The 15,283-nt window shown below is 44.1% G+C and overlaps 1 protein-coding gene across 2 annotated transcripts in view; it reads right to left on the minus strand.

Annotated features, from left to right (window-relative positions):
- Window positions 1-950: 950 nt before the first annotated feature.
- The window catches only part of LOC110538550 (glutamate receptor ionotropic, NMDA 2C), a 79,255-nt gene continuing 64,922 nt past the window's right edge, over window positions 951-15,283 (minus strand). The window contains exons 6-13 of one of the 2 annotated variants that reach the window (XM_036938636.1): window positions 11,645-11,813; window positions 8,616-8,769; window positions 7,965-8,165; window positions 7,604-7,833; window positions 5,363-5,523; window positions 4,998-5,185; window positions 4,341-4,573; window positions 951-3,304 (exon numbers count right to left, since the gene is read on the minus strand). In XM_036938636.1, coding sequence (XP_036794531.1) covers window positions 1,676-3,304; window positions 4,341-4,573; window positions 4,998-5,185; window positions 5,363-5,523; window positions 7,604-7,833; window positions 7,965-8,165; window positions 8,616-8,769; window positions 11,645-11,813 — 2,965 coding nt within the window. In that variant the 3' untranslated portion in view covers window positions 951-1,675. The remainder of the gene's footprint in view (window positions 3,305-4,340; window positions 4,574-4,997; window positions 5,186-5,362; window positions 5,524-7,603; window positions 7,834-7,964; window positions 8,166-8,615; window positions 8,770-11,644; window positions 11,814-15,283) is intronic. The other variant, XM_036938637.1, reaches the window with a different exon arrangement.

Here is a 15,283-nt window from a genome sequence, read left to right on the forward strand (position 1 = left end):
TTTTCACACTCAACAGTTTCCAGTGTGTATCAAGAATAGTCCACCACCCAAAGGACATCCAGCCAACTTGACACAACTGTGGGAAGCATTAGTCAACATGGGCCAGCATCCCTGTGGAACTCTTTCGACATCTTGTAGACTCCATGCCCCGACAAATTCAGGCTGTTCTGAGGGAAACTCAATATTAGGAAGGTGTTCTTAATGTTTTTCACACTCAGTATATTTTTTGGAAGTTTATCCGGGGGCCAGTTGCCCATCCCTGCCTTAGTCTGTTTTAAGGTAAGGCCCAGTGTGGACAATGATGGATGTGGTGTGCCAAAGCTCCCCCTAGTCATTGGTGAGTGAGTAAAGTGAGGTGTTGATGAACACCACCCTTTGAAGCCAGTGTGAAAGTGTGTGTGTGTGTGAATGTCTGTGTGTGTGTGCGTCTTGGCAGAATCACTGATAGGCTAATGTCATAGGAATCCCATGATGAGCCCTGAGGGAAGATTTACTGTCACAGGTATCACTGCTCAGACAATAGCATGGCCATCCTGGTCATATAGACAATTCAAAGCCTCTGTTTGGATTTGTTACCTAACTGAACATGTTTCTATTCCATCTTTTTTAAATGTATTTATGATGTTCAGCAGAATACTCATACAGTGATTAGATAAATTGATGACATATCACAGTTTCTGAACAGATTATGTGGGGTGTTAGTAAAATACAAATGTGTTCTTGTCTTTTAAGGAGCTGACTTGTCTGCCCTATTGTTGGCATGTGAACTGAACACAGCGCTGTCCAATGGATCTGATATCCAATGACCTTTCTGGATGAGTCAACAGAGGTGGCCCACTTAATGAACTGAAGCAGACACCAACATCTAGAGTCCTGGGACCTGACCTGCTATTCCATTCTGCTGGCATTACAGATCATATGTGGAGTTTCACTCAGAATAGGAAAATATAGACATTTCCAAAAGGGCCTTGAAGTGGCCTTGTCATTTATTAAAGAGTAGAGTAACAATGGAAATACAGATGCTAATTAAAAATGTTCCCTTTTAAAATCCAAGTCAAATTACATCAGTGACCACCGGAGCCAAAAAGCCTTAGACAGCTTTCCCTAGAGCTCTTAGACTTACAAAAGTCGTGGAAGACATTTCTGTGGTTTGATAACAAAATTATTATTCTCTTTTTATATGTGTCTAAATTTAAATGGAAGGATACCAAAATGATTGAAGAGAAAAGTTAAATGTGTCTAAACTGAATGAGCGGCTACAGTGTATTGTCATCCAGGTCTCTCTCTCTCTCTCTCTCTCTCTCTCTCTCTCTCTCTCTCTCTCTCTCTCTCTCTCTCTCTCTCTCTCTCTCTCACTCTCTCTCTCTCTCTCTCTCACAGCAAGACAGCATTTAAAAATATTTTAAATAACAATCAACAGGTTAAATTTGAAGGTATTAAATACTATTCAACATTGTCTTTTCTTTTCTTATCGCTTAATGTTTACTTGACAATGTCCCAGCAGTAACAGCCTTTCAATGTCCTCTACTTCCTTCCATCAGCCAAGGATATTATTGGTAGCTAATTCATTAATTTTTGCCTAAACCAAAGGCTGAGGGGGAGGCCCCAGGTAGGCTTTCCCCTCCCCAGTGGGAGGGATAGTCCATCAGCCTGAAGGTATGGAGGGGCTTGGAGCTCAGACCTCAGACTCCAGACTGGATACCCTGCCCCAGGTCTTTGGCACATAGGGACTGTTGACTCTTCTGGCCACCAGGACCTCCCTCCGATCCCTGCTCCCAGACCCGGGCAGGGGGGGCTCCTCTCGCGACCGCCCCACCGCGCCCTCGTAGCCCCCAAACATATTGTTCTGGTACACCACCTGCCGGTCCCCCATACGGGGCACCAGGGCATTGTTGTTAGGGCAGTGGCTTGCACAGGGGAACAAGTGGCACATGTCCTTGTCGTAGAACTGCCCGGGCTCCTGGGGCAGCGGCCCCACGTATACAGGCAGGTCTGTGTAGGAGTTCAGGTAGGTGGAGTAGTGTCTGTGCACCACAGTGGAGGAGGAGCGCCGCAAGGCGGCTGCGTTCTGCAGGATAGCCTCCCTGTAGGATGGTAGCCGGGTGGACTGGGAGCACTTGAGCTTATGCTGCTTGTAGGGGTAGGAACGCATATGAGCCGGGTCTAGGTAGGCAGGCTCAGCGGCCAGGGGGTAGCACAGGTTGTTCCCCTGGCTGCCATACAGCTTGTGGGGCTTGGGGTTGGCCACCACTACGCGGGGGAACAGGTCAGGCATAGTGGAGGTGGAGGGCTTCTCGCCCAGCTGGCGGATCCTGTCACTGCTCCAGGTGGTCTTGAGAAAAGAGGCCCGGCGGTTGACCTTGTCCTTCCCCAGCAAGGGCACATCCTCCATTTCAGGCTCCAGGTAGGGCTTCATGCAGGAGTTGCAGCTGGCGCTACCGCTGGGGTAGTGGCCCCCCATGCAGGCCATGGTTGATGCAGAAGGGGCGTGGTTGTTCAGGAGGTGGTTGGCCCTCAGCTCAGCCAGACAGGAGGTTGGCTCATCATAGTCGTTCCTCCCCCTGGTGTCTTGGGCCTCGGAAAACACGTAGCTGTGGGACCTCTTCTTCCTGCCCATGTGGTCAGGGGGGTAGCTGAACTTCCGTCCCAGGGGCCCCTTGTGGTGTTCCACATAGATGTCAGGCACCTGGAACTCTCTGTAAGGGACAAACGGGGAGGTAGGGTGCCGGGGCTGGGTCTCAACATACAGCCTGCTGCTGTGGTGGGGGTGTGGGTTGTGACTGGAGGTGCTAGGGGGAGCAGGGTCCCTCATGGCGATGTGGGGGCTGCTAAGGCTGGAGATGGGTAGGGTCCTCTCGTAGAAGTGGTGGCTGCCACGGGCTGGAAGGGTGTAGCGGAGTGGGGTAGGCCGCGTCACCACCCTGGATTTGTCCAGCAAGGGCTGGGTGGTGCTGTCCGAGTAGTGGATGGGGAATGTGGAAGCGAGCGCCCTCTGGGGGTAGGGCGAGTGGTTGTCCGTGATGCTGGAGATATAGGGCAGGCGGCTGTGGCCCATGTCTATAGTGGTTGCCACACGAGGCGGCAGGCCAACCCGCACATTGTCGGCTCCTCGCCGGCTCCAGTTCTCTATGGTCTTGGTGGCATTGTCCAGGGAGTTCTCCACTCTGGTCGAGGTCACGATGTCCTTGGCTGTCTGCAGCATCTTCAGCATGTTGGCCTGGGTGTAGTTGGTGGTGACGTCAGGGTTCTGCAGGTTTCCGTTGCGGTCAGAGTCCTCCACGCCGTTGAAGCAGCTGTAGATTCCCTGCAGAGATAGCGAAGGAGGAGGAGATTAGCATCCATCAAAAAGCCTTGTCAGGTTTTGGAACAGATCTACATTTCTCACCCTACACAAAGTTTGACAAGATTAAATCCCACAGGTGTTAATTATCTTTGGCCATTGTTTCTAATCATGACTTTAGAAAACAATATTGCTTGTGTTGATAACATTCACTTTGAGCAAATACAATTTCTATCAACCTGTCTGACCAATGAAGTGAAGAGAAGTGTGAAAGCCAAATTAGATTCAGGATTGTCCAAAATAGTTTATAGACTATTTGTGCTGTTTTGAAAGCTTGTATGCATTCAGGTTGATGTTAAACACACAAAAAATTGCGCAAGACAGTAACTGAAAAAGCAGCAGCTGACCATGCACTTGCTGAATTAGTTTTCCAATTTTTATTCGGCCGGCTTTATTTTACTTTCAAATTGGGTCTCAGTCTAGAATGCTTAATCTCACCTCACCACTGTCAACACTGAGATGGATTGTTAATGGGCCTATTTAAATTCCATTTCAGATGGATCAGGACCGTAACAGTATTGCACGGTCTCCATAAAGTCATTTTATGTATTTTTACTCATTTTATTTTTGCATAATTTTTATTTTAGTGCCCTTGAAATATCCTGATCGTGTACATCTTTGACTTAGTGCATTAAAAATATTTCCCAAGTGTTACTGTGAGGCAAAAATCTAAGAAAGACAGAACTTTATGGTCAGGAAGTCCAAAAAATTGTTCTGCTGTGTTTGTGAAAACACATTTTATGGTTTCTTAGACTGCAAAATTATGCCGTTGTTGCTGCTTTCATTGAATTGTTGCTTACATTTTATGTCATTTCTTTATGGAATTCGGTTTTGTGTCTTAGATTAACAGATCAACTTTCCCATGGTGATTGGACCACATTCTCTCTGCAGAACCCAAGGCCTTTGCAATCTAAGACATGCCTCAGTGTGTATCTCTATAGATTAGGCCTATGTACCCTTTCCACCCCTGTCCCTCGGAAGAAGGGTCAGCCACACCTACCCTGCTGATGGCGAGCAGGAAGTCGAGGCGTTCAGACTTGCGTACTGAGTGTCTCAGCTTCCAGTAGAGCAGATGTTCCCAGCTGAACACCAGGAGACTGAGCCCCATGGCCACCAGCAGCATGTAGAAGACGCCCGCCATGTTATCTATGTCCAGCTTACTGCTCATCACCTCCTTCTTCTCATTACGACAGATCCCTGTGAGCCACACCGTCTGCAGCTTCTGCGTGTCACCTGCAGCGAGCAGGAAGAACAGAACACAGAGAGGCTTGAAGGTGTTCATTAAAACACTCTTGCGCCAGTTGTTGCCATTGTGTGTCAATGCCAATCTCACACCCTCATCACTCCCCTCGACAAACCCTGACTCAGCATTTTACACTTGTTGTTCCCTGGATCACAGTCAAAACTCTGTTACAGTACCTCTGAGTGGTCCATGGTGCAATGTACGCCAGTATTTTCATTAAAGTTGAGTTTTTTCTAATCTCGAGGCTCTTCGGGTCTATACTAGCTTACTTTTGTGAGTTACGCTTTTTTACCATTAATGTGCAGTTTGCCAGTTTAGCAAACTTGGGAGTATTTGGGACCTAAAAGGATAAGTACAGCTAAGATTTACAGTTGGCCGCCCATCCCACTCCACACGGGGTTAATTGTAATTTACCATCCGCTAGGAACTGGAGCAGGGCCAGGTCTATAGGACGTTTCCATCGGGACTCCTTCTGCAAGGCGATGCCGTAGCCAGTGGTGGCAAAGACCTTCCCACTGCCGATGGTCACCAGCTTACAGCCCTCGTCTTTACCTGCCATGTAGTTCAGCACAGCAGCGTCATAGATGAAGGCATCCAGTTTCCTATAGATAATAACAATAGGGATTTATCTTGTGGGAAAATGCAATGATAGACAATTGTATTTTTAATTACTATTTAATTACCATTTAATAACTTATCTAATGAATTATAATTTCATCAAACATAAAATATTTGCTTAGGCATTTTAGAATGTGAGTGAGAATGTGAATGAGTGTTACCCTGATTTGAGGCTGTTGAGGGCGTCCTCCACACCCTTCTGGTTGTATTTGACCATGTGGGCATGCATCTCAGGGTAGTTGCTCCGGATGTTCCTCTCTGTGCTTCCATTTGGGACCGTACCAAAGCGAAACGGTGGATACTGCTCCTGTGGCTTCTGGAACTGTTTGGGAAATGTAGAAGTTTGAATTATAAATGCACAAACAAGAAACATTTTGAACAGGATACCCGACATGTCTAGGAAGAATACATGCACTATTCATTAAATCCATAAAAATAAATAAAATAAAATACATTGACATACTTGAATATTAATTAATAACATTTAATATGTTTTTCTTCCACCCTCTCCTAAGATCTGATGTCTCAACCCTTTTAGGTTCTAGATAGCACTTTATTTCTAAGAGTATATGATATGCCAGGCAAACCCAGAGGCATGAATATAAACCTCAAAGAAACTAACACAATGACACTGATCACCTTGTCCTTGACTACACTAGACCACTGTTTCTTTGATATCTGCCTGTACCCTCAAGTGCTGTTCACTCAATTAAGTGGTCAGCTAAGGTTACCCTCTATAATTCCTCTCTCAATTCGACGATTAGAGGGCACAATGAACAGAAATTAAGTCCAGGCCATACTTTCCAGAGAATTAGAAAATGACTTCTTCCCCCTTGACTGTAATAAAAACTCCTAATTTCTCTTTATTTTGCCATGCCCCTTTGACGCAGAGTGGACCATGTTCATTTAAATACCCTGACTGTGCAATATACTGGAAATAAATTGTACTTGTTCATTAATGCAAATACTTCCATGAGCGATAATTCCTAGCAACCTTGTCTTGTCAGAATGAGAGAAATGTCCTCTGAGACATTTCACATGAATTAATGAGACCTTTGGTGCCAGTCTTATGCATCCCACATCTCACTGCTCTCTGGTGGGGTAGCTGGAGAGATGACAGAGTGTTGTCCTCGTTCCCATTTGTCCTGTATCCTATACACTGGCTGCATTAGGATACTCAGCCTGTGTTCCTCATCTCACCCAACAGACCAAGGTTACTCCGCTGCTATGTGAATGAGGGAATGCTGTAGCAGTGTGATAGTGCCCCCAGACACAGGATGTCATACAATGCTCTGTGTTGTAAATGCCTGTTGGGAAGCAATGAAAACCCTGACTAAAAGCATGGATGATGGTTGACCCATAGAGCTTGAGTCTAGCTGGCCAAAGTTAAGTGTATAGGATTCTTACAAACATCTGTTAACATCTGACAGCTTGTACAGAAAGGAGAGACTAGCACAGACAGGGTCTAAAGAGGGAGGTGCCTGTCTGTACATGATGTCACTCTGAGGAAATGGCAAGGTCTTGTCCATGCATGACTCCATGCCTCTGAAGTGAACAGTCCCAGGAGGAGAAACAATCATCTGTCACTACATAAACACCAGTTACTGTCCTTTAACCAGTTTGTATTCCTCACAAGCCTCTTGTTTGAAACTCTTTCGGAGAACGTTCCTTTTTAGAGATCATACAGCTCAATTTAAATGTCCCACCTGCAGTGTCCAGTCTGTCTATTCTCTCTAAGCTTCTGTGGATTCTGCCCTGGTTGATCTGTAGACTCACTATCAAAAGACACTTCATGGGTTCTCTTCTTTTTTTCACAAAGTAGAGCTAATGGATTATGTGGGAAGAATATTAAATGAGTTCCCGGAATTCTAATGAGCAGTGGACAGCTTGGTCTTTTCCCTCAAATGCCTCTCTAATCCCTCAGTGCCTTAAAGCAGAGAGTCCACAAATCATTTCTAGCACTGAAGTTTTAACATGGATTTCCTTGTCAATACTGGTGTAGAGCACCTCCACAGGCCACACAAATATGCATAAATTACTACTAGAATATATAATCACTGGCAGCTTGGCAAATCCACTGGTGTAATACAATTCAGGGGATTTTCACAGACATCATACCTAAAGACTTCAGGGATCTAATTTAATTTCACCACAGACGCTGGGAATCCTATTATGTTGTTAGTATGAGTGTAAAAAGTCACAGTCATGACATTGAGACTCTGCCCATGGTTATTTGTATTCTCTCAAACCGTTCGCAGCCAGGCACTGTTTGCTCATCAGAAATAGGCCACTCTATATTTTGCCTAAGCCTAACATCAAACACTACAATATGTCCATAATTCTTTCCCCCTTTCAAAGACTGAACACAGACAGAATTACCAATGACTGATGAATCCTCCTACCTTTTTGTCACTCAGTCCAGAGACTGTGTCAGTGTATTGCTCCTGGATCATGAAGGCTGCCAGGTTGGCAGTGTAGGAGGCCAGGAAGATGACAGCGAAGAAGGCCCATACCAGGACCATGACCTTGCTGGTGGTGCCCTTGGGGTTCTCAATTGGAACAGAGTTGTTGAAGACGATGCCCCACAGCAGCCACACAGACTTCCCAATAGTGAAGGTGGGGCCTCCGGGATCTGGAGAAGGCAGGATGGTGGTTGTGGTAAAGACAGAAGGGATTCAGAGAGGGCGTATATAACATGCGTTTGCATTCCATTTCAATGTAATTTAATATTTTCTGTGATATAATATAGTTCTTTAAACCTACTTTTCCGTGACTTTCTACCTTTGCTGATACGGGAGGGTAGAGGTAGAGGGAAAGGTGGTCGGAGCTGACACTCACCCTTGGCGCTCACCAGACTCCGGTTGTACCCCACAGGGCTGCAGTACTCAAAGATAAACACTGTGACAGCTACCACCGTTAAGCACATCACAAACATCATCACCCACACCGCCGGACTGTAGGGCTCTATAGAGGAGGAGGGAGAGAGGAATCAGAACACCTATAGAAGAATCAGAACATCTTTCTGGCAAATGTTGAAACCATGTGCTCTGACAGCTGCTTGCTAGATAATGGCAAGGACAACGTGGTATTGTATTACCATAGTAGCACACTGTCAGCAGCTTCTGAAAGGGATGCTCTTTATGAAGTATTAAAGTAAGTAGCGTAGTCTTGAACGAGCCTTGCCTTTTGCGAATCGACCCACTCATACTAGAAGAAGCCTTTCTCCTGTTTCTGTAGCGTGAGGCACCTTGTTGTACGATATATTCAGTTGTGAGTTCTAAACTCTGTCCAGAGAAAGTACTATTTGCCATCTCTGTTTTCAGATGGTAAAACAAGCTTTTTTAAGCCAAGTCATTTGTTATCTCTGTAGAGAAACGTTTTGTTTGTTTACATGAGCAGGTTAAACATGCTCACCAAGAAAGGCAGAGGGTGAGACGGTCCCATTGCTCCTGGCGACCATCACACTGATCCCCGTCTCCACAAACGGCACGGAGAAGTCGATAATTTCTGAGCGCTCTTCGTTTATGGTCAGCGAGCCAATGGCCATGTCCGCCCGCTTGTATACCACCTAGGGAGAACGGAAGAGGACATTTTTATGACATAGAAAGTCTACAGTCTATATGTATAATATATATGTATAATAAATCGAACACTGTAGTAGGTGGGATTAGTGATGCCCCCTATTGACCTGTTTGATTCATTTTATCTATTGATATGCAAGACTTAAATCCCTGTAGGTGATATACAGTGTGTACAGTATTGTCCCTGATACACTACACAACCCATCCAGACAGATGCAGATAACAGCCCATGGTATCTACCCACCCATTCATGCAATGTCATCCATCATGCAATATCAATCCTAATTCCTAATCCATTAGATATTGCTGCATATAGCATAGACCTAATACCTGTTACGTAAGTCCCTGGCCCCGGCTGACAAAGTGTTACCAGCAGCAATTGGGCATTGTAAACACTGGCATACCAGACACCCCCGCAAGGCAGGGGGCCCACGAGCCATGGGGGCCCCACGAGCTCTGGGGGTCCATGCGCCTGTCATTGATGTCATCATTTTGACAGTAACCTTCCAAAAAGTAATTCATAAACCTTTTACATTTTTCAGGAATGTGACTGAAAAAGTGAAAAAAATAAAATAAACGGTTAAAGGTATAAAGTGATTTCAGTGAACAAATGTTGGGGTCAAGGCTACGACGGCACCATTGCAACGAGTGGCACTTACTCAGGCGTTCAAAAGCACATATCAGACCGAGAGCCTAATGCTTGTTAGGTCGTTCAGCATGAGTTTTAGTTCATAAAAAACAATCTCTCTGCAGAAGCAACAGTTACAGAGATGGTAAAAACAGCTTGATTGCTATAGCAACATCAAGGGAAAGGAAGCTGGGCAGAAGGGAGTTGTGCCAGTTCTGTAACATCTTTAACTTTAACAGTCTCAGGAAAGACTGTCTGGGTTGGCAATACTCAGTACAGAAAAACAGTCGTGCCCCAAACCTGGACCTACAGGCTGTGGTGAAAACATTTACAGACAAAAAAGGAGGACTTCAGAACACCAGGTTCAGGACAGAATTAAGGTACATTTAATTGATTTTGTGTAGGCTATTAGCCAGACAAAACCCGCTGAGTTCAACAATAAAGAGTGACTGAATTTATCCTCAAGCCGACAACTTTTGTCCCATTGTTAGGCTATTTGATGTGTCATTTTTAAAACGTTTATAAATAGCAGCTAAAGACGGTATATAGCTATGGATAGTACACTGCATAATGAAACAATCCCTAGTAAGCTTAGTAAGTGTTTTCAGGGAGGACAGACAGTATTGTTTGGCATTAATAGTCTGGTTTCATGCACAACTTTCTATCCAATCTGGGAGAGAGCGCGAGGACGTCTCATGTCATGCAGGTTAAGGTAACCTATACAAGACAGGTGTATATTTAAAAATAAATCTATTGCTAGCTGATTAGTATGCTGTTGCATCTAATATTTATTTTACAATCTGCAATGGTTGAATTTCCAACTTTAATTTCTGTAAATACATTATTGCCACGAGCCAGCAGTATAAATATTACAGCATTGCGACTCTGTGTGTAGCTTTGTGAAATGTTAAGCTTAACATGAGAAAATGATGAAAAAATAGGCCTACCAATAAACATTTATCCATTAGCTAATGCAAAGCTAAACCCTGGCACCAGAGAAAGCCTATCATTGATTTGATAGGCATGCAGCTGCATAGACCTTGCGGAGATCCAGAGAAACTGCGTCATGCCAGTGGTTGTGAAGCTGATAACCCTATATAAAGGTTGTTGCTAGTCTAGTCAGTCCTGTTGTTCTACCCCTGGCAGATCCTCCCTCCCTTCCCTGCAGTATGATATCTCCTCTTAATAACCTCTACTGACGTTTTCCCCTACACAACTGTAATGTTTAACATGCTGATGGACTCGCCAGTGGGTTTACAGTCCAGGCACTCTGCCTGGCATTGTGTCAGCTGTTACCGGTGCTACTGCCAATGCCTCAGTAAGAACAATAGCTTCCCTGAAAACTAATGTTGTAACCTCAAACTCTTCCCGAACACGGTCAGCAAGGAGAATTAACTTCCAACAACTTCCTTCCTGGAAAACTTCCCTGGTTTTCCAGAAAGTATGGTTGGATTCCAGATCTCCTGCTTTTGCCCACCAATGGGATTTCGGGAAAACCAGGGAATTTATTGAAATGTTGCAACCCTACACTCTAGTTTCCCTTTATTTGGATTTAGACCATAATACCTATTTGTTTTTATTAAGGGCAATTAATTAATCGTTATTCATTACTTTTTCTTTTTAATATTTATCTGAACTCAGTGCCAACATTGTCACACCCTGATCTGTTTCACCTGTCTTTGTGCTTGTCTCCACCCCCTCCAGGTGTCGCCCATTTGCCCAATTATGTGTATTTATACCTGTGTTCTGTGTTTGTCTGTTGCCAGTTTGTCTTGTCTGGTCAAGCCTACCAGCGTTTTCTCGTACTTCTGTTTTCTCTCTAGTCCCTGTTTTCTTGTTTTCCCGGTTTTGACCATTCTGCCTGCCCTGACCCTGAGCCTGAGCCTGCCTGCCGTTCTGTACCTTTCGGACTCTGCTCTAGATTACTGACCTCTGCCTGCCCTTGACCCATCATTTGCCTGCCCCCTGTTTTTACAATAAACTTTTGTTATTTCGAACTGTCTGCATCTGGGTTTTATCATGAGGTCTGATAAACATAAACCTAAATCACCAATGTCAAGAATTGAAACACAACCAATTTGAATGGTGTCTCTGAGCTCAGAGGAGGCAGAAAATGCTCTGTCATCAGCTATATGAAATGGGGCTAAATTGATCACATTTAATGTATTTAATATGCTAACTTTTAGGCAGGTGACTAATTATAATGCTTGTTAGAATAACCATCATCTCCTTACCTCTCCGATCATGCCATTCCAACTGCCTCTGACCAGCTTGCCGTGCTTCCCGTTGGTGACCAGGTAGAGGTCGTATGAGAATTTGGTGGTGCGGGACAGCTTCTTCAGGATGTCTATGCAGAAACCCTTACAGCACAGTTTGGTGTAGGGCTCAGTATGACCTACAATACTGGGGAGACAGAGGACAATATAGTACACTAGAATAGTAAAGATTTCCAAATACTTCAACACTGTGACCTGGGTTAGTTAACACTATAGGAGCTAACCCAGCAAACCAAAATTGGTTCTGTGAAAGTTACCAGAACATTAGGTCACGGCAAATGTTCTCATAAGACAAAAACTGTCCAGTCGTGCTGATGATTCAAGAATGTTTGTATAAAACATTTGCCTGATGTTGCAAGAACATTCCTAGAACGCATTTAATCTCTTCTTTAAAGGTTCTCAGAATTTTTTAGGTTGTGGGAACAATTTGGTGAGAACATTGTGGGGCCATAAGAAAATACATGTTCCCAAACCACAAAATCTGTCCAGTTGTGCAGGTAATTCTGTTTTTTAGGGTAAAAAAAATACAAAGTATGCTCAGTTGTGATAACATGCATACAATGTTTAAGTTAGGTTGCACAGCACATTCCTATAATGTTGTAAGAATGTTGACAGAACACCTGGTCTAAGTTCTTTAAAGGTTCCCAGAACATTTAATTAAGTTATGGGAGTTGTCTGGGATGTTGCAAGAATATTCTTGTGATATTCACACAGGATGCAAAAAACATTCCCACAGTGTTGCACAATTTCCAAATAAGTCCGTTTTTATGACGTTCATAGCATATTTATTTTAGGTTTAACGTACTATTCCATTGAGGTTCACACAATATACATTTGACCTTGTCTGAAGGAAATGTTCAAGAAATGTTCCAAAATGTTATATTTAAGTTTGACCTAATATTACCACAACATTCTCAGCACGGGAATATGTAGCTCCTTAAAGCATGATAAAGCAGATTGGAATACATCCCCATTGTGTTTCTCTTCTGATTTAATTACAATTTGCATTTGAAGGTGATCTAGAGACACATGGCATTTTAATTTCTTTCAAAGGACATTTGAACATTTACACATTATTTAATTCAGTCGCACACGACTCCAACACCATCATTAAGTTTGCATATGGTCATGGTCGTGTGACGATGAGACAGCCACAGGTAGGAAGTCAGAGACCTGACAGTGTGGTGCTAGCACTACAACTTCTCCCTCAACGTCAGCAAGACAAAAGAGCTGATCGTGGACTACAGGAAACAAAGAGCCGAGCACACCCCCATTCACATCGACGGGGCTGTAGTGGACCGGGTCGAGAGCTTCAAGTTCCTCGGTGTCCACATCACTAAGAACCTATCATGGTCCAAACACACCAACCCCCTTGGGTTGTGCCGTGGCGGAGATCTTTGTGGGCTATACTCGGCCTTGTCTCAGGATGGTAAGTTGGTGGTTGACGATGTGGTGTGGGGGCTGCTTTGGCAAAGTGGGTGGGGTTATATCCTTCCTGTTTGGCCCTGTCCGGGGGTGTCATCGGATGGGGCCACAGTGTCTCCTGACCCCTCCTGTCTCAGCCTCCAGTATTTATGCTGCAGTAGTTTATGTGTCGGGGGCTAGGGTCAGTTTGTTATATCTGGAGTACTTCTCCTGTCCTATCCGGTGTCCTGTGTGAATTTTAGTATGCTCTCTCTAATTCTCTCTCTCTTTCTCTCATTCTTTCTCTCTCTCGGAGGACCTGAGCCCTAGGACCATGCCCCAGGACTACCTGACATGATGACTCCTTGCTGTCCCCAGTCCACCTGGCCGTGCTGCTGCTCCAGTTTCAACTGTTCTGCCTGTGATTATTATTATTTGACCATGCTGGTCATTTATGAACATTTGAACATCTTGGCCGTGTTCTGTTATAATCTCCACCCGGCACAGCCAGAAGAGGACTGGCCACCCCACATAGCCCGGTTCCTCTCTAGGTTTCTTCCTAGGTTTTTCCTAGCCACCGTGCTTCTACACCTGCATTGCTTGCTGTTTGTGGTTTTAGGCTGGGTTTCTGTACAGCACTTTGAGATATCAACTGGTGTACGAAGGGCTATATAAATACATTTGATTTGATTTGATTTGAACACAGTTGTGAAGAGGGCACGACAACGCCTCTTCCCCCTCAGGAGGCTGAAAAGATTTGGCATGGGCCCTCAGATCCTCAAAAAGTTATACAGCTGCACCATTGAGAGCATTTGACTGCCTGATCACCGCTTGGTATGGCAACTGTTTGGCATCCGACCGCAAGGCGCTACAGAGTATAGTGCGTATGGCCCAGTACCTCACTGGGGCCGAGCTCCCTGCCATCCAGGACTTCTATACCAGGCGGTGTCAGAGGAAGTTGTCAAAGACTCCAGCCACCCAAATCATAGACGGTAAGTAAGCATTTCACAGTAAAGTCTACACCTGTTTTATTCAGTGCATGTGACAAGTACAATTTTAATTTGATCATAGGACATTTCATATGTTGACAATCTGCATATGTGGGTTATGAATCTGCAATGTTCGGTTCTCAAGCCAGGTCTTTTATCCTCTGCAACACCAGGAAAGCTCTCTTACATTTTCCTTTTTCAGCATATAGCCATGGCAGTGTGGTCAGTCAGGAATTCCATTCTTCCTTTTTAGTCTTCTTAGACGTGACTAAGCCAGGGACATACTGGTGGCTGCGTTATACACCATCACATCACCCATAAGGGACACCTGGAGGGTGTGGAGACAATCACAAGGACACGTGAAACAGATCAGGGCGTGATAGTATTGTAGGCCCACTACAAGGTAATACATGGCATTTTAATTGATTCATAGGACATTTAAACAGTGTTTATCATACAAAGACAACCATATTTTTTACACTTCATATGCTGCGTACTTGGGGGCCCAAATTTACAAAGTATCCAAGACTATGAGTGCTGATATAGGATCAGATGATATTCAGATCGTGAAAAATAGGGCAGGGGGACCATGGGAAGCGTCTCAAAATAGGAATTATATCGGATGTGTTTTTGAAAAGTTGAACAGTCAATTTTTACACAACGTTACATTTTTTACGTTAGTCTAAATTCTGCATTCCTGTTGGATTTATACATTTGAAATAAAGACAACATCTTTTAGTAGATTATATCTGAGCCTCAATTTCAACATTGTTTTTTAAAGAAACATGGTTTAAAGAAAATTGTGGGATTGAACCTCAATCCTGCAGCCAAATCATTAACCATGTGCCACCAGGAGATAGCTGTGGCATTGTGGGGGTTTTCAGTCTAATATGGTCAATCAGGACACAGAACACAATTTCTGAGTTATTAAAAATGTTCCCATCCTCTTCATAGTACTTGTAAAATATGGTTGTATTTGTATGATTAAATGTTGTTCAAATTAAATAATGTGCATTTTGTCAACATATGAAGTGTAAGAAATATGGTTTTTGTATGATAAACACTGTTTAAATGTCCTATGAATCAATTAAAATGCCATGTATTACCTTGTAGTGGGCCTACAATACTATCACGCCCTGATCTGTTTCACCTGTCCTTGTGATTGTCTCCACACCCTCCAGGTGTCCCTTATTTTCCCCAGTGT

The sequence above is a fragment of the Oncorhynchus mykiss genome, chromosome 12 (genome assembly GCF_013265735.2).
Source record: "Oncorhynchus mykiss isolate Arlee chromosome 12, USDA_OmykA_1.1, whole genome shotgun sequence".
NCBI lineage: Eukaryota > Metazoa > Chordata > Actinopteri > Salmoniformes > Salmonidae > Oncorhynchus > Oncorhynchus mykiss.